Genomic DNA, 18737 nt, shown 5'->3' with positions numbered 1-18737 from the left:
AAAGTAAAAGTGTAGCAAAGTGATCGATTAAGTGAGAGAAAGCTTGCATGATTTGTCAACGATACACCTCGACGTTCGACAAAGTCAAGCTTGGATAAGCAAAAAAAAAGAGATTGCCAAGGCTGGGTGGATAATCATCCCATAACAAAATCCCATGATATAATTCTGCCTCTCAACATTTCGATCAAATGTTTACTGATCTTCTTACGTTTGCATTTAATGAAGTTAAAATTATCGCAACATTGACTTCCGATGGAAGAAAAGCAGTGAAAAATTTATAAAAAATTGCAGTGAATATGTCATCGTTATCTTATCACTTACGTCACTAGTTACCTCTACCCTGTTGCAACAGGAGTACAACAGGAGTACAACATGTTGTACTCCAAAAAACAATGAGCAAATAGTACAACCCCTTTGACTTTAGCCCTGAATATGAATTTGTGTAAACTTTCAAAATATAATTTGCGTTTGAAGTTTTCTATTGCTAACGATGCAAATGAAGTTTGGTAATTTCATTGCTCTCATCAATTTGTACTGACTTTAGTTTTTACGCATAAATAAGACGCGGCTTGATGATGACTGGGAAAAGTTGACTGATTGATTGCCACAAACTATTCTTTTTATTTTATTTTATGAAAAAGAAGAAAGCAAGTAATCGTCTTGGCTGACTTCACGACATGCACATCATAACATTCACTGTGACATTCCACAAAAATGATATTATTACTTAACAATGTGACTCAAAAACATGACAGGTGGATTTTTCACCTGCGTCGTCACCAGCCAGCACTTTGCATGATGATGAAGTCAGTTTAAGGAATTAGCAGATGGGCACGATAAACGATAAAAAGTCAAACGACCCATTCCATCGGACGGCATCTAATAAAATTTAGCCCTCTGCGCATAATTGAAGTCATATGGTTCGAGGCGATGATGGTAAGAGATGACATTGGAGTTGAAATACTAGTCCAACATTCTTTGTCCACGAACTGACAAAAGACAAATTCTTCAGCCTCCCAGGTTGAAGAAATACTCTTTTGGTAAATAATACTTTTGGTGTGGCTCATTTTTACTAAAAGCTGGGAGGTGAAAGAAATCCAGGCGACGACAAGTTACGTCGGGCATCGTGACGAAAACTTTTTTTATTTTTTGAGTCCGTTGATGAGGCAAAGCACAGGACAGGACGAGCACACTCATCTTTTTTGGTCGGTCGTCGGTCTCGGGTAGCAGTTCCTTTTCATTATCATTAGAGGACCAATGAATTATTTTGTCCTGCAACGGAGCAGCAAATGTAAAACGAAATGATAAAATAATTCCATCACCTCCTCCACCGAGAGAGATCTAGAGAGACAGGGGTTTGGTTTGGTGGAGCGAAGGGGGAGGGGCGATGACTAGTGAAATTTCTTCGTCGAGAAGATCCTTAACTGACTGATGAGAACCCCACATTCATTCTGTCCTCTCTATTTTCTTTCATAATAAGTCCAACGTCGTATTCCTATCTACAAACTCAACAGTCGTGATTAAGATCTTTGGGACTGATATCGCATCTCTCTCTTTCATAATTCGGTTTGGATGGTCAGATCGTCATTTTTTATACCCATTCAGAGAGTTATGTTATCAAACTCTTTTCCTAACCCTGGAAAAATATTCAACCAAAATTACAATTTCTTGGGAGTTTTGTGATCCAAAATGTGGTGAAAATGATGAAAAAATAAAGTTGGGGCTACTTGCAATTGCATTTTTCATGCATAGCTTGATAGCGAGGCATATCACACCCACCCAATCTGATGACGGGTGGGTGGTGCAAAGATGTGTGAAATCGTGACATCTACACAGGCAGAGTATACATGCAAATGCTTCTTCTAGCCTCGTGATGATAAGTCGAATCGATAATATTTTATTGATACAGATTCATGTTTATGGACACGTAAGTAAGTATCATCTTCATTAAGCAGCACGAGCTACTACTGATCCGTAGTGATAGAACAGGTATCTTGGAAATTATAGATTCAGCAAATTCAGGTTCATTAAGTGAATTACCTCCTTAAAAGTTTTTCCATTTTCCACCAAACTCGTGCGAAATTGAAGTGAAGGCACACATACGATAGGAAATCCTTTCTACATGGTTTGATTAAAAATCGTTTAATCACTCGCTTCACGGCACAATCCCTAATCACTTACGACGTGAAGAGAGAGATAGGAAAAAGTTGTGGAGATATTTATCCAATGCCAATTCTTATATCGGCAGCTTAGGAGAGGAAAGTTGAGACGGACATGAGATGAGAGGAGAATTTATTTATTTTGTCAAGAAGAACGATATTTATCCCAAGCTGGTCCTGCCCTCTGCAAATTCGCTCACAATCACCAGCTGACTCAAAGGAAATTCAAAGAGAGAGAAAAAATTATTTGCGAAAAGAAATTCAGCAAACATTTATTTCAAAGTGAAAGAAATCAATTATTTTTTTGTTTCTCTCTTTCTCCTGAAGATATATCGATAGACTTGCTAGCATTCCAAATTCTTGTTTCTGGTCAAGTTAGATTTCATTTAAAGTAATAATAATAATCGTAATTATACTAATTTTTTAACCAGCCAAGCTCTAATGCAGAGAAGAGGTGATAAAAGGAGAAAAGATATAAACAAAAAGGCTGGTCCTTACTTAATTGAATGAAGGCATATTGTTAATTAATAACAATTTGTTATACAATAATTTTACGTTTTAATTTCTAAAGTGTTGAATTGGATGTATATACAGTATACTGGTTTTGTCTAATGTCTGAACTACTTGTTTTATATTTTATTATTATTTTGAACAAAGCAAAAGTCTAAAAGTTCTAGTAGATTTTGTTCGTATCAAAAGATTTAAGAAACGTAAGGAAATTCATGTTTAAATTTTATAATTGAGTCAACTTTGCCGTAGAAATCACTCGAGTCCATTTACGATTTATTTTATTTAGTTTATACGTTCTTGTAATGTGACTCGTAGCCTGTAGCGTAGTTTTTTCTTTATCTCAAGTTAATTAATAGCTATTAAAGTTTAAAAAATACAAATTCGAGTTGAAGATGAGCAAGGAAAAGCGGACGACGGGAACAGCGTTGTCCCGACTTCGACAAGATTATATGCGCCTCAAAAAAGACCCAGTACCGTACATTGTTGCAGAACCACTGCCCAACAATATTTTGGAGTGGTAAGGAGGACAATCTTAATTGATATTCTATATTTATATGTATAATTGGGCTCAGAGTCAGGACATGATAATGTATTGTTCTTGTAGGCATTACCTGGTGAGAGGACCTGAAAATTCTTTGTACGAAGGTGGGTGACAAATTGACGATCTTTATTGCCTATTATGATTCACTCAATTTTTCAATTTAACTAAATAGGCTTATTTTTACCGTTATCAGGTGGAATTTATCACGGGAAATTGAAATTTCCTCCTGAATTCCCTTTTCGAGCCCCAAGCATTTATATGATTACTCCCAGCGGCAGGTTGGTTAAATCAAATGCAAATAATTTATTTGAAATATGATATAGCATTTTGCATTCATATGATTAGTTAAGTTAATCGTTAATTATTTATGTGCGTCATACAGATTCAAGACAAACACACGACTTTGCTTATCAATCTCAGACTTTCATCCGGGTTAGTCATATATGTTGCAATTATTGGTGTTTTATAGTTCTAACCGATATGCCATCATCCTCCTCGTCATGAACTTTTTACTTTCATCCTTTCTAGATACGTGGAATCCAGCTTGGTCAGTGGGAACGATTCTGACGGGTCTTCTGTCCTTTATGGTATTATTATTTGAATAAACTATACATATTCAGTCCATCAAGGAGTAAAACATATTAGGAACTGAATTTATGCTACGCTAATTTTATTTTAGTTAGAGAAAAGTCCCACCCTAGGATCTGTTGAAACAAACGACATGGAAAAGAAATCCTTTGCATTAAAGTCTATTGACTTCAATGTAAAAGATAAAATCGTAGTCGAGTTATTCCCTGAAGTATATGAAGTAAGTTTAAATTCCTGTCTGTAGTATTATTGTTATTTGGAATTATTGCTGCCATTCTAAAGCAATATATTCATAACAATTGTGTTTTATAGGAGATGAAAAAGATTCTCGAAAGTCGTCTGGATACCGCTTCAACGTCCCAAAACGGAAGCAGAAAGGCGTCTGTTTCCCTTGCAGTCAATCAAGGTTCGTCCAATAGCTATCAGAACGTTCTCGCAACTGCTATTGTCGCAGTGGGTTTCGCTTTCTTCGCATACAGCGTCAGATACGTATTGAAGACCATAAGTTACGACGAGCTCTAATCATAATGTAAAATTTGTTTTTTGTCTATTCTTCCATTACTTCCAGTCTTTTTAAAAGCGTCTTGTTGATTTTAAACGTAACCCATAGAGGAATAGATAAATTACATGCATGCAACTGATGTATTAGTATAAAAATTATTTTGTATGCCTAGGTGTTTGTAAAAAAGATAAGTAGGAGATGACGGCAATCAACTACTACAACTCTCTCTTACTCTTCTTGAAATACCTTCAAAATGTCCTGTAATCAAATAACCAACAGTGACTTCAATTTTGCAAACTCACCTTCACTCTGTATGTATTTTGTTCTCTCATTATGAATGTCCTCGATATTAGTCTATACCATCGACCGCAGATGAAAATGTCAAGATAACAATCATTGTAATTCAAACCAAATCTTTCGTGTTATTTTTGTTTCATTATGACAGAAATAAACTTACACCAAGATGAATTAAAGCAAGCACTGTGTAGTAGGTTTAATCAATTATTTATAAAGTATTCATTCATGTAGGTATGCGGACGTCAAGTGTTGATGAGAATAAAACAAATTAAAAAAACTTGAGTAATTTCCACGTGTAATTTTGCTATGTTTATTTACGAATTCAGTCTGTCGACAGCATAAATAAGCCGACGTGTTTTGTAAAAAAACATTCGAGCATAAACAAATTATAAAACTCTTCTGCCCCCAAAAAATTACGAACTAGTGACAAGGGGGGAATAACTAAATACTGAGAACAATGGAGAATATTATTTAGATTTTTAAGTAAATGTGATTGTTAGGTTAATCCACTTCCTCCATTCGAGAAGCGTCCCCGGATTCACCTTGAAGTTCTGGAAGAGAATCCCCATCCTTTGTCTCTTCCACAGCAGCGGGCTCGTCGTCATCAATTCCAAGACCCAATTTGATCATTCGATGAATTCGAGCGGCATGAACCTAAAACACAAAAATAATAGAATATAAAATAAATGTACTATTTTTTAACCAATTACTTTAGTAAATATTATTATAAACCACTAAAAACTTACATCGGGATCCTCAAGGCTAAATCCAGACGACAACAAAGCGGTCTCAAACATGAGCATAACTAGATCCTTGACACTCTTGTCGTTTTTATCTGCTTCAGCTTTAACTCGAAGAGTCTCCACGATGGGATGATCAGGGTTGATCTCGAGATGCTTCTTGGCTGCCATATAGCCCATGGTGGAGGTGTCGCGGAGGGCTTGTGCTTTCATGATTCGCTCCATGTTGGCGGTCCAGCCGTACTGAGAAGTGACAATGCAGCAAGGAGAGTCGACCAACCTGTTGCAACAAACAAAATTAAAGTTTTAAATTTATCGCTTCAATATATTATTCTCATCAGTATCGGATAAGTCATTTCTTGTTTTTCTTACCTGTTGCTTACAACTACTTTCTCGACCTTCTTGTCCAAAATGTCCTTCATGACTTTGCAAAGTCCTTCAAACTTTGCCTTTTCTTCCTCAAACTTTTTCTTTTCCTCTTCATCTTCAGGAAGTTCCAACCCCTCTTTGGTAACAGAGACGAGAGTCTTGCCATCAAATTCTTTCAACTGCTGCACAACATATTCATCGATTGGCTCGGTCATGTAAATGACCTCGAAACCACGCTTCTTGACACGCTCAACGAATGCAGAGTTGGCAACGGTATCCCGAGATTCACCGGTGATGTAATAAATGTGCTTTTGGTTCTCCTTCATTCGGGATACGTACTCCTTCAGAGAGCATTGTTCATCACCAGAAGCTGATGTATGGAATCGGAGCAGTTCGCTGACTTTCTTACGGTTGGCGGTGTCTTCGTGAATTCCAAGCTTCAAGTTCTTCGAAAACTGTTCATAAAATTTCTTGAAGTTGTCCTTGTCTTCAGCGATTTCATCGAAAAGCTCCAAACACTTTTTCACCAAATTCTTTCGAATAACCTTCAGGATCTTGTTTTGTTGAAGCATTTCTCGGGAGATGTTGAGGGGCAAGTCTTCGCTGTCAACCACACCTGATGAGAAAAGAAAGAAACTTATAAGTAAATCAACCAACGAATACATTGAATTAGTAGCTAATAAATAATACGCTCAGAACAAAAACTAACCTCGCATAAAGTTGAGATATTCCGGAATGAGGTCCTCGCAGTTATCCATGATGAAGACCCTGCGAACGTACAGCTTGACATTGTTCTTCTTTTTGCGATTTTCAAATAGATCGAATGGAGCCCTTCTTGGCACGAAAAGAAGTGCACGGAACTCAAGCTGGCCTTCAACGCTGAAATGCTTTACAGCCAAATGATCTTCCCAATCGTTGGTGAGGGATTTGTAAAATTCACCGTACTCCTCCTGAGAAATATCATCAGGATTTCTGGTCCAAATTGGCTTAGTTTTGTTTAATTCTTCATCTTCGGTGTACTTTTCCTTGATTTTCTTCTTCTTCTTGTCCTTTGCATCTTTTTTGTCTTCGTCCTCATCCTCACCGACATCCTCGATTTCAGGTTTGTCATCTTCCTTCTTTTCCTCACCTTCCTTTACTTCCTCCTCCTCTTCAACTTCCTTTTCACGTTCCTTCTCCACAAGCAACTTAATTGGGTAGCCAATGAATTGAGAATGCTTCTTTACTACTTCCTTGATTTTCCTCTCCTGCAATAAATATATTTAAAGATGAGTACACCAGTAAATACTAACCCACATTGTGCCACTGCATCCAAATTATCGTAACAAACGTAAAAGTGCATGCAAATAATCACAAATCACTAACCTCACAATATTCTGCCTGATCCTCTTTCATGTGAAGGACAATTTTGGTTCCACGTCCTATACTGGGCCCATTGTCCGTACGGATTGTGAAACTTCCTCCTGCAGAACTCTCCCAGACGTATTGCTCATCATCGTTGTGCTTGCTGGTGACGGTGACCTTGTCTGCAACGAGATAGGCGGAGTAGAAACCTACACCGAATTGTCCAATCATGGAGATATCAGCCCCGGCTTGAAGAGCTTCCTACAATTCAACAAAATTCATCTCAGTTATTACAATGTTAAATCATAATTATAAAATAATTAATAATTAAATGTTAATAAAATAATTACCATAAAAGCCTTCGTTCCTGATTTGGCAATGGTTCCCAAATTGTTGACGAGATCAGCCTTAGTCATCCCAATACCCGTGTCGATCAAAGTCAACGTCTTCTCCTCCTTGTTGGGGATGATCTTGATCTGGAGTTCCTTTCCGCTCTCAAGCTTAGACGCATCGGTCAACGACTCGTACCTGATCTTATCCAAAGCGTCGGACGAATTGGAAATCAACTCACGAAGAAAGATCTCCTTGTTAGAGTAAAATGTATTGATGATGAGGGACATGAGCTGGGCGATTTCCGCCTGGAAGGCGAAAGTCTCGACATTTTCAGTCTCCATTTGTTCTGGCATCTGTAAACCAAAGACAAGAATTGTATAAATTAGAATAAGTGTATTGTCATCACACCACACCCATCCATGAGTCAGGCAAAAAAAAACTACGGCCTTTCTCGCAAAACTTGACCTCCACAAAAATTGACAATTTTAATCAAATTAGCTATACATCTATAGCTAATGTGTCTATGTTTAACTAGTCCCAATTTCTCCTTACCTTTGAGAAGATTGTAGAAATTGAAGAACACTATCACTGGCGAAAATCCTGGCGAAAAATCTCTGTCAACGAGCGAGACAGTGTGCAGGAGGCAAAGGAGCAATATAGAGTGAACGAGGGAGACGAGGCTGAGTGGCTATATAAGCGAGACACACGCTTCTGGAAGATTCCAGACGAATCGAGACGACTGCCGGTCCTCGTGGCAACGGAACCGTGAACCAGCCAGAACTTTCCACTCGAGCTCAATCACCACCAAGCGGCGAGGGAGTGCTGCTTGCTGCCCATTTCACGCCTCCGTCAACGCGTCACGTGGTTCAGTTTATTCGCAAGAGTTCTCGCTCTTACGATCAGAGAGAGATTGAGAGATTGCATTGCACACGAAATTTCAATGGATTTTCATCATTTTCATTTCCTCTCGCCTTCATCATCTTGCGTGCATGCCTTTATCCCTTCGTTGACTAATACACGTCGTGTAATATTACAAGTGGTCAACAGGGGAATGATCTATTTAATGAAATGAGTCAACAATAATAGTTCTTTAAACTGGAAATGAATCGACGTTGTGATCGGTTTAACAAATAAATTGATGATTACGAATAATTACGATGGTGCAATAGCACGTATCATATGTACGGAGCAAATAAACGTAGTTATTGCGATGGATTTGTCCGCACGAAACGATTGCTTGACATTTAGTTCTAAGGATAAGTAATTAATCTTAGTGTTATTTCGACCTGATGACGTGTAAGCGAGGTTAAAGGTCATAAAATGTCGAAACGTCGAAAATGTAAAATTTTTCTAGCAAATGATACACACACCTCGAGTTTACTATATCTGTTGCTGGATTTTATCGTGTAGCGTAGTAAAGGCACACCTTTGGTCACGGTCGGATACTCTTTTCCTCTTATGTATGCTTGTGTGTTTGATATGTACCTGAATGAGGAAATTACAAACTAAATACTCTTATGAAATTGAACATTTACTTGATATGCATCTTGAGTTGAATATTCTGGAAAATGTACAAATTTTACTCTTGATGAGCAATTCTGTGGCTTTCAAGCAAATTCTAGAAAGCTCAGAGAGTGTCTCAAGTCTCATGCTGCCTCTTCAACAAGATGCCTTACTTTTCTGTATAAAACATCAAGGGTATGAAAATATGATATACTGTACTTTGCAATTTACAAAATAATTTATATACCTTTAATTGGCAATCATTTGTATAAAGATGAAAATAAAATACATTGTAAAAAAACAAAACCACATTATTGTCCTTAAATACCTATAAGTCCAAATACTTTTGCATCATTGTTGCGATTGCGAATATATGCTGATTGAGAATAATTAACTGCATTGCTCAATAATTTGTCAGATGAAAGACTGCACTCTGCATTGACCGAGGAACAATTGGTGTCGATCGGCTTCAGACCTCTGTGCGGAGGGCGCTCATGCTGCTGCTGTTGCCCTTGTTTCCACCGCCCAGTGGGTGGTGACCAGAGTAGATTCCTCCAGAGTCCAGATCATCCCGCCCCCCTCCTCGTCCTCCCCCCGATGCCACCCCTTTTTGTGCCACCAGGACGCTCAGACACTAAATTTCATGAGAACGTGTTTTATTTATGTACATTTGAGATCAAATCATAGTTTCACACTAAAATCAAGATAAGTTACCTGCACCCACTCGCTGGCATTCTTCCCATCTTTGGGCTTCAGCACTATCTTCTTCTCCTCCGTGAATATTTCAAAAGCTTTGGGAATACTCCTCTGACCTCGTGTGACACGGAGGGAAAGGATTTGATGCAGGTTGAGAGTAGACGAAGAGTCCGTCTGCATATATTCACATGTTATATTTTTAAGTTATTCTTCTGTATGGCAAAATATTATGGTTTGATTTATTCGAACCCCTTTTGCTTGAAGTTGCCCTCCGCCAGATAGTGTGAAATATCTTGTTCGCCATCGCTTAAATAGTCGCCATTTCCCCTTCTTTTCTTTTAAGCACCCTTCTAGAATGGGCTCCTCAGAGGAGAGGAATTCCATGGCCCTGTGTTAGGAAATAAAACTAATAAGCAAGTGGAATTGAGACATAATATGTAAAATATCGTCTGATAGGATACCTCGTAGGATAATTACAAAAGAAACATCCCCAATTCGTTTTTATTGCATTGAATTCAAAGATGTCAAAGAAACTTGCGTTTCTGAGTTCGCTTGAAAGGAGATCTTGATCCTAATACACATATAAAATATGCATGAGTATCATAATGTCAGCTAAAACAGTTTAATTTCAACGAATTAACCACCAAACTTCATTACCCTGGCGCTGGGAAATGCACTGGTGACGATGGCGAGGAATGATTTGCTTTCAGACTTGAGTATGTCCCAACAGTTTTTTAAACTTGTCACGGAAGAATCCCTCGAACTTATGGCACTACTATTTCGAGCTTGTAAGGCCAAGAACATGAGATGAATCCATATTCTAGGATGACGAGTCTTCATTGTGAATAGGCGATTACTAACGTATAAACAGTGGTTAGTTCTACACTGACATGAAAAATGCAGTTTGGCACTTTTTTTGGACTTTCGTTCTGTTAAAAATTACAAATGTTTCAAATAAATAAGATTTGACTTTAGGAAAGTGTAACAAAATATTATTTTAAGTAGGTAAATAATATAATTACCTTCAATTGTACATTTCACTGGAAGTGGTATTCTTACACACACTTTCTCCATATACGACTTGATTTTGTCTAAATGTTTTTCGCAAAAATGGAGAATTGTATCACGCATTGGAACAGGTTCAAAAACGCTGATTCGCTACACAGATAAATTCAATATATAAATAATAAATAGATTTATGTATATGTACTAGATTGAAAATAATCCACGTGCATAAGCACATGCACATAAGCACATGCCACTTACGTGATTATTATTGTCTGGATGGTTTGGACGGAGCACAGGGTCATTATTAGCGTGATGTCGTAATTCTGGCTGGCTGTAGTGATAAGGTTGGTGAACTGGAGCAGTGTGAGCGTCTTGCGGCGTAGCGTACTTTGGCGTCGGGGAGGGAAGACCTTTGGATCCCATTACAGAAGTTGAGTTCTGCTGTTGTTGGGGATTATTGTTGGACAAATGAGTGGTGGACCTGGACCCAAAGTTATTTGCCATTGCATGAATGGAGGCGGATGAGCTAAGAGTTCCAGAGTTTGCCGAAAAGTAGTTTTTAAGCAGAGACAAGTTTTGCTGGGGATGAACGGAATAAATTGAATTGTTGATATTATTGTTGTCCATCAGAGGGTTGTGGTGTCCTCCATAATGGGGTGTTGGATGGATTATGCTGGAGTTGCCAATTGTCACTATGTATGTAATGTAATAATATGTATATGAAATTATCATCTTTTTACGGAATTATTGTTCCCATCTTAATAGCAATAGTACAATGTACCAGAATTTTGAGAGTTTCTCATCGACTTTAATCCTCCAGTAGGAAAATCATCTAGTCCGATACTACTACTGCAAATCACAATTCCAAGAATTGCATTCAAATACGTACTTATATACATAAACCATATACATAAGTACACATACCAAATGCTTCTATTTTGATACGGGGAAACTAGTGCAGTTCGTTTCTTATATTCTCCAGTTATCACAGTTGCAGGCAGTCTATTTAGGCTTTTATAATGAGTTGTAGCAGCGTTCCCCGAAGAACCACCAGACCCAGTTGTGGTATAATATTGCTGAAAGAGCGTTGTTGAAGGTTGTGATCCATAAGGCTTATCGTTGAAAGTTTTTAAACCACCACTGCTCGTAGGTTGGGGTTTTATTATTGGAGATGCTAAATCATACATAAGTTCATGCAAATGTTTTGTCCGACACATTTTCTTCCATGAATATAGTGCACATAATTTTGCACAACGTAAACTGAAACTTATTACACACCTTGAAGTCGAGGGGTGATGTTGATCGACGGACCTGTTGTTGGACGGTGCCTGGGATGCGATGTATTTGAAATTGGAATTCGATTGACCAAATTTCCATATCCAGAGTTCACGTTTGAGTATAAGTACGGTGATGGGGAATGTGCTGTATTCCCAATGGGGGACTTTAACAAATGTTCAGTGGATGAAGATGCTCCCGTCGTTGTGGAGTCGTTATCTCTGATATTGACAACCGTAATATTCCTAAAAAATATATTGATTTCAAAATACTGCTAAAATTATTATTCGCGCAATTGTTTCGAGATAAGCCAATTGTACCTGCAGATGTCCCATAACTTGTCTAATAAAACCTGACGAGCCCCACTGAATCCCCTGGATATCGTCAAGTAGCGTTGAATCGTTGATATGACGGCTGCATTCATGACGTTTGGTCGATTCTGGGAGAAAACCACAATTTCTCTCAGAACTTGAATTTGTGTCGATGGATCTTGATTCGATGACTGAATCAATAGGATCATCTTGTTGAGAGAGTGAGTAGCCTTTTCCTGTGCAAGATTTAGTAGATATATAATAAGTTTCAGTTTTCATATAGTCACAACCAATTTTTGACTAAAGTAATAGGTAATAACTCCCTACATGTGAAGAATTTCGACCAATTTCCGCAAATAATTTGGCTGCCAGTATTAACGCGTTTGACGGAACTGCACTGCTCGATGCTCGATTGCTGATTATGTCGAGATGATCATGAAGTAGTTTTGACTATGTTGCATAAGACATTACATGTACTTTGGGTTTGCTAATTAATGATTACTCCTATTTTATAATCATTACCTCATTCGCCATTTCAACCAAAACTCCAAGAGCGGGGCCAATGGTTTCATACTCATTTAAGCAGTCCAGTAGTTGAGGAAGAGATGGTTCTAAAAGCTGATGCCAAATTAAATTGTTAGTTTTATCCGGATTTTTCAGGATACTTTATGGGAATAAATGATTCACTCACAGGTACTGTTACGGACGGATTACTTGATGCGACCATTTTCAGGAGATTCAGCAGACACGATTTCTCACTGTCGTCGCATAAACTGAGAATGTTTGCCAGAGCCATGATATGTTCATTCACTCTCTCCGGATTTAGCAGATATATTTGAGGAAGAATTTTGGCTAAGCTATAGTTTCCTGTAAACCAAATGTTTTGAAAATAATTTGGAGTCGCATATAAGACTAATCATACTTTTATATAGTCTCGTACTTATTTACAGATGAATATCTATGCATTAATTACTACACAAAGAGGTGACACTAATGCAAGCCTAGCTGTTTTTTTATAAATAATTGGTGTCAGCTGTATATTTTGGATACATACATGTACAAATAAACTGGTGGTGGAAACAAGCGAGTCTTTAATTAGTTAATTTAATTAATCTTACCTCCAATTAAGCTGTCAATAATTGGTTGAATATGCTCTGCAACGAGGTCAGGGTGTTCAATAGCCGCCAGTGGAAGATAAGATGATACATTTCGTGTCAACTCTCGGTTTCCTTTGTGTAGGAACTTGACAGCAATCGACATTGAATACTTCATCACACTCCGTTTTGTATAATTCTATAAAATTCGGCCAAAAAGCATATATACGTAAGTATTAAGCCTAACAGGATTTTCAACACCATATAATAGGCATAATATTGCTCAATGCATAACTGTTGTTAGAGTTTTGAGATCTTACAAGAAATATTGATGCAAGTACATCCGATGCAATTTTAGCATGCGGAGGATCAATGTCCTTTCCCAATGCCTTCAAATCATGGTTTAAACATGTTTTCAACAAATCCACCAACGCCTCAATGTGGTCCTCGATACAATTTGCATCTCTGAAAATGATCATGCAAAATTAATTTTGTAGAGTTCAACTGAAACCCGTTGTTTTTTAACGAGTATTTAACAAGTATTTGTTACCTAAGGGTGGCAGTGATTCGTGATACAATAATTTCCACAACCGACTGATCTGTCAAACTCTGAGTATAATGTACTGAGGCCGTAATTTCTCGTACTTTTGCCAAAATTTCGGATATGTCATTCATTATTAGACGATCAGATAAAGTAAACAACTCCCCCGCCTATAAAATTGCAATGATATTATACAATTGTTACTGAATGAATGCGATATTACATGATGATCATCGGAAATTACTTTGGACAGATCTTTGACGTTCAGCACTAATGAGAATAAGTGATGCATTTTGATTGATTTGCCAGTCAAGATTGGTTACGTTTGCTGGTTCAGGGACAGAACAAAGACCCAACGCGAAGAACAAGGGTTGACGAGCGTAAGTAAAGCCGACAATAGAGCTCAACCGGGTATATAGTTGCATAAAACCCGAACCCGGGTGCTTTGAGGTGTTGAAGCCGTAGTAGTGAGAGCATAAACGGAATCTTGATCATGCGTTTTTCCTTTTGAGCCTTTCCCTTTCTCCTTCCTCTCAACGAAACTACTTGTTTTCTCGGATTGATTTAAACGAGTCAAAATGTCAACTTAAGTTAAACATAGTACAATCGTTCTTCTGGGAGTCAACCACGCTGGAGAGCGAACGAATTAATTCCAAACATTTAACTCATTTTCTTTCGTTCAATTATTTCCTTTTGAGTAATAATTGGTCAGTTATTTGTACATTTGGTTCCGATCCTTCACTGGCATTCCTATTAATATAAAGCAAATAAATAAATTATAGAGTGAGAGTGCAGTAATTTAAGCCAACATATTTTTGGTTCAACCAAAAAATTCCTTTCACGTTCCAGCAACTATAAATTAACCAATTATAAAATATTTATCAATACCACAAATTACCTTGCACAGAAATAATAGCAATAAATTATTGTGCTGAACATATACTGGATTCAAATTTCGTTAGTTTCAACTCTAAAGTTACTTTCGGGCCAGGTAAATTGCTCAGCTTATGTACATTTATTCACGTTGACTTGATTCTTGCCTTTAAATCCTTCACTTTAATACAGCACAAATTGTGTTACACAATCATGAAATTCACTACGCACACCATGTACGCTAATATTTTGAGTATTTGCTACACAATTATAGCATTTATGAAACTATTTTACCGCATGTTGTCCTCTCTCAACAATTTCATTTAACTTTTAACCTTATATTACAATGGAATAAAAAACTCTATTTAGCATGTACATAAGTGCACAAATCTGCTGTCAAACTTGATCAGTTGGATCTATGTGTACGTATGTACATACATATCTAGAAAGGGTTAATATTACTCATACGCTTACACACAGCACTTTTGTGGACAAGAGCTCAAAAAGGTTTGTCTTACAAAGAAAGCCACTCTTATAACAAAAGTAACAGGATGAACCTGACTTGAAGGCTTACTTAAAGAAATCTGCTCCTTGTTAAATGACTTACACTGTCTATTTCTTATACACAAAAACAAAACAAAATGGCATCGCATGCCACTTAGATAACTTAACCCGTTTTTATAACCATTAGTAATTTTTAAACGTATGCCAAGCCACCAGTTTTTCGTAACAGCAAAATTAATTATTACGTACTTTTATCCATTTCATTACAATCGTTTGTATAGGACATTACTTTGTATTATGCAATTACACTGCACTTGTGATCCCAATTGTCACATCAGACTGTATAAAATGATGTCACCGTCACCATTGCATTTACATATGTACATAACATACGCACACCATTACATGGACTACTCCTCAGTGTTATATGATGCTCTGTCTTATCACGGCCAATAATAATGGAGATAAGAAGTAAAGGATATTTGATTAATACATAAGCTTAAAACATACGCAAGTAGTCGGTTTTAATGTGTCATAACCAATCAATCAATCCTAAAGATCATTATACATACATATTTGCAACATATGAAATTCAACGCAACGAACACTGAACAATGAAACATAAATATAAATGCAGTTATTATACGCAATAAATAAATCGGATATTTGATTTACAGAAAGACTGCTAACTCTACAATGAGCAAACCACCACACAATGACTCATTGCCACATTACAAATTGGTTGTTGTTGGGTAAATTCTATGAAATATATGTATAAATGCATGCAAAACTTTGCTCGTCGTAATTTCTTCAATGTAATAATTAAATGCAAAATATGAAATGATGCAGCGATGGGGGCGTCGGTAAATCAGCTCTAACGATTCAGTTCTTTCAAAAAATGTTTGTGACCGACTATGACCCCACAATAGAAGACTCGTACATACAACATTGCGAGGTGGATGGCATCTTGTGCGTCCTGGACGGTAATTGCATGCACGCGTCTTATTCTTTTTAAACCCCGTTAAGTTATTTAATTAGAAGTTATCCTGCATATGAATAAAAATAAAAACATTGCTAATTTACAGTGCTCGATACTGCGGGTCAAGAAGAATTTTCAGCCATGCGTGAACAATATATGAGAAAAGGGGACGGATTTCTGCTAGTGTATTCGGTGACAGGTACATGAGTTTTTACTTTTATGTATCTACATATTTCATTGCAAAATTGGTTACTGGTGCTGTTGATGAACTAAATTTCTTGTCTTTCGGTCACAGACACTCAGAGCTTTGAAAACATCACACATTTCCACGTCCAAATCAATCGTGTCAAAGATTGTGATTCATATCCAATGGTGGGTGCAAATTAAAGAGTATTTTAATGAATTTGCGGTTTTTTAAATTTTATTTTCTGTACTCTCAGCTCCTTGTGGCAAACAAAGTTGATTTAGTTCATCTGCGAAAAGTAACAGAGGAACAGGGTCGTCAATTAAGTCAAAAACTGGGTCTATCATATTTGGAAACTAGTGCAAAGGACCCCCCCTTTCAGGTGGATGCGTGTTTTCATGAAGTCGTACGAATCATACGAAACTATAATGCAAATGAACATTTTGATCGGAAAAATCAAGCAAGTCGGAGAAAAAATTGCTGCGTCATGTAAAACAAACAAATGATAAGCTCAGGAAATCCATAATACATATACATTCATAAATATATATGCAAATGGCTGATTGAGAATCGAAATAATATGCAATTACTGCGACCCACGTCCTGATATTTGTAATGATGTTTACCTACAAATAGTTTATTAAGAAGGAACCCTATGTTGGAGGTTAATTGTGATTTTGTTGGTTGTGCTTTTATAGTGAAATTATCTGTTGTCGTCTGAAATATAATTTTCACAATTATTATATTCCTACAAACAATATAAAACAAAGTTAGCCAATCCAATCAGACTTTTCTATGCAATTAAAATACTCAGCAAACTTTATTATAAACCAAATGATTTTATAATTGGGCGATATCAACGAGTTGAAGGTGAAGCATTCGGAATTATAAAATAATGTGCTTTACCAATGTTAAAGTATTTGTGTTACATTTAGGATTACCAAGATTATGCCAAATGTGCAAAAAGTCATTATGATTGTTATTTGCTCTGTAGCTTGTTCTCTCTGTGATGTTTTTTTATAAATCGTGCAATAGATTCATTTTATTTATCCGCATTTTATATGATTTATTTCTATTTATAATCTCAAATGTACAGCGGTCACCACATATATTTCTCACCAAATTGGTGGCAGCCACAATTTCATTAGTTTGATTGAGACAATTGTTTGTACAGGTTACTGACGCCTTATTCATTCGTGTACAGACAAATTTGACGGTGATTTGAGACATATGGCTAACACCTTGTTAATAATCATAATAATAATAATACTGTTACTGGAGTGTTAGAATAATAATTGTGGCTGTTCCAAAAACATATACAATATGGCTAAAATACCCCGCATTACTTACTTGTGAATAAAAAGTGGAACCAATTCATTATAATGCATTTAAGTTATGTTTGTCTTTTGTATTAAATTAGAATATATGTACTCATGGCCTATATCATTACATAAATAGAACAATAAAGTTTAATATTATAATTGCTAGTCCTCTTTTTAGTTGAGTTATTGATTCCGCGTGGGTATAATATCAAGTATCTTTCAGAAATGAATGCCAGATCTTGTCGGCCTTAAGATGCAATAATGAATTCATTCAGCTTACAAAGAGATTACATGTCATAATAATATGTACATGTTCACACTAATAAATATTTAAGTAATGTGGTCAGATTCCTTTTGACTTGTCCCATTTCATGGTGTAATTTTCCATTTTATGCAGTTTTGTATCATATCCGATGTGTGCAGTTTTCTGACAAGGTAGAAATAATGCTTGCAACTAAAATGCAAGATATTTCAAGCATCACTAGATTCAAGTAACCAACTACCCTATAAAAAACCAACCAAAATAATGCCAACGTAGACATGACATTAAAAATCACTGATCCACATCGTCTTACCAGCTTTCACTTTAAAACGCTGTTTGATGCACCCTGTCTGCACTCTATTTTAACCATATTCTCAAGTTTTTTGGGGGACTGTCATCATTTCATGGTTTAATCAGCCTCGCTCTCTCCCCTTTTTGACCAAATATTGGATTGGGTATATTGTCCCATCTCAGGAAACCATAGTCTGACACACTTGAAGGTACGTAGTATGCACTATGTAGGTAAGTACATATGCATATATTTAGTAGACAAGGGAAGAGCTGATCAAAGGAACAGTTACACTTATATTTAAACCTAACCCCAAAAAGAAGTTATAAATATATACATAGAGGCAAAAAGTGATTTACTATTCCTTCATTATGGTCTAAATATACATAAATGAATATAGGAAGCAGTAAATCCTTCTAAGCTTGACCAAAGTATCAAATTTCACAGCAAAATAAGGCTCATAGGATGTACGTGCAATTTGGCATGCATTTCCTTCATTAATCCTTTATCGAA

General features: G+C 36.7%; 4 protein-coding genes across 5 annotated transcripts; 2 read left to right on the top strand and 2 right to left on the bottom strand.

Moving 5' to 3' along the window:
• Window positions 1-2360: 2360 nt before the first annotated feature.
• LOC110846508 (ubiquitin-conjugating enzyme E2 J2) lies at window positions 2361-4777 on the top strand. 2 transcript variants are annotated; one of them, XM_022093287.2, is made up of 8 exons: window positions 2361-3186; window positions 3274-3314; window positions 3404-3488; window positions 3593-3642; window positions 3739-3797; window positions 3890-4018; window positions 4111-4204; window positions 4473-4777. In XM_022093287.2, exons 1-8 carry the CDS (start codon window positions 3062-3064, stop codon window positions 4493-4495), a joined length of 606 nt encoding a protein of 201 aa, XP_021948979.1. In that variant the 5' UTR covers window positions 2361-3061; the 3' UTR covers window positions 4496-4777. The 2 variants fall into 2 exon arrangements, with proteins under 2 accessions (XP_021948979.1, XP_021948978.1); XM_022093286.2 differs by having other exon boundaries at window positions 2363-3186; window positions 4111-4777.
• A 106-nt stretch (window positions 4778-4883) lies between these two features.
• Window positions 4884-8091, bottom strand: LOC110846507 (heat shock protein 83). Its single transcript, XM_022093284.2, has 7 exons — window positions 7936-8091; window positions 7401-7736; window positions 7072-7311; window positions 6416-6953; window positions 5710-6322; window positions 5344-5617; window positions 4884-5251 (listed from the first exon to the last, which is right to left on the bottom strand). The coding sequence occupies exons 2-7, from the start codon at window positions 7734-7736 to the stop codon at window positions 5099-5101; spliced, it is 2154 nt and encodes a 717-aa protein (XP_021948976.1). The 5' UTR covers window positions 7936-8091; the 3' UTR covers window positions 4884-5098.
• Window positions 8092-9105: 1014 nt separating this feature from the next.
• Window positions 9106-14272, bottom strand: LOC110846428 (ventricular zone-expressed PH domain-containing protein 1). The gene is made up of 18 exons (XM_022093184.2): window positions 14056-14272; window positions 13821-13981; window positions 13591-13735; window positions 13295-13469; window positions 12868-13043; window positions 12699-12794; window positions 12504-12626; window positions 12186-12412; window positions 11869-12110; window positions 11515-11764; window positions 11372-11439; window positions 10849-11282; window positions 10605-10740; window positions 10240-10511; window positions 10044-10153; window positions 9832-9970; window positions 9601-9756; window positions 9106-9520 (listed from the first exon to the last, which is right to left on the bottom strand). Exons 1-18 carry the CDS (start codon window positions 14101-14103, stop codon window positions 9356-9358), a joined length of 3123 nt encoding a protein of 1040 aa, XP_021948876.1. The 5' UTR covers window positions 14104-14272; the 3' UTR covers window positions 9106-9355.
• A 391-nt stretch (window positions 14273-14663) lies between these two features.
• LOC110846429 (ras-related protein M-Ras) lies at window positions 14664-17838 on the top strand. Its single transcript, XM_022093185.2, has 6 exons — window positions 14664-14802; window positions 15866-15940; window positions 16038-16171; window positions 16274-16366; window positions 16463-16539; window positions 16608-17838. The coding sequence occupies exons 2-6, from the start codon at window positions 15885-15887 to the stop codon at window positions 16842-16844; spliced, it is 597 nt and encodes a 198-aa protein (XP_021948877.1). The 5' UTR covers window positions 14664-14802; window positions 15866-15884; the 3' UTR covers window positions 16845-17838.
• Window positions 17839-18737: the final 899 nt, after the last annotated feature.

The sequence above is a fragment of the Folsomia candida genome, unplaced genomic scaffold, assembly GCF_002217175.1.
Source record: "Folsomia candida strain VU population unplaced genomic scaffold, ASM221717v1 Fcan01_Sc003, whole genome shotgun sequence".
In the NCBI taxonomy this organism is placed as follows: domain Eukaryota; kingdom Metazoa; phylum Arthropoda; class Collembola; order Entomobryomorpha; family Isotomidae; genus Folsomia; species Folsomia candida.
This window is presented reverse-complemented; position numbering and strand designations above follow the sequence as displayed.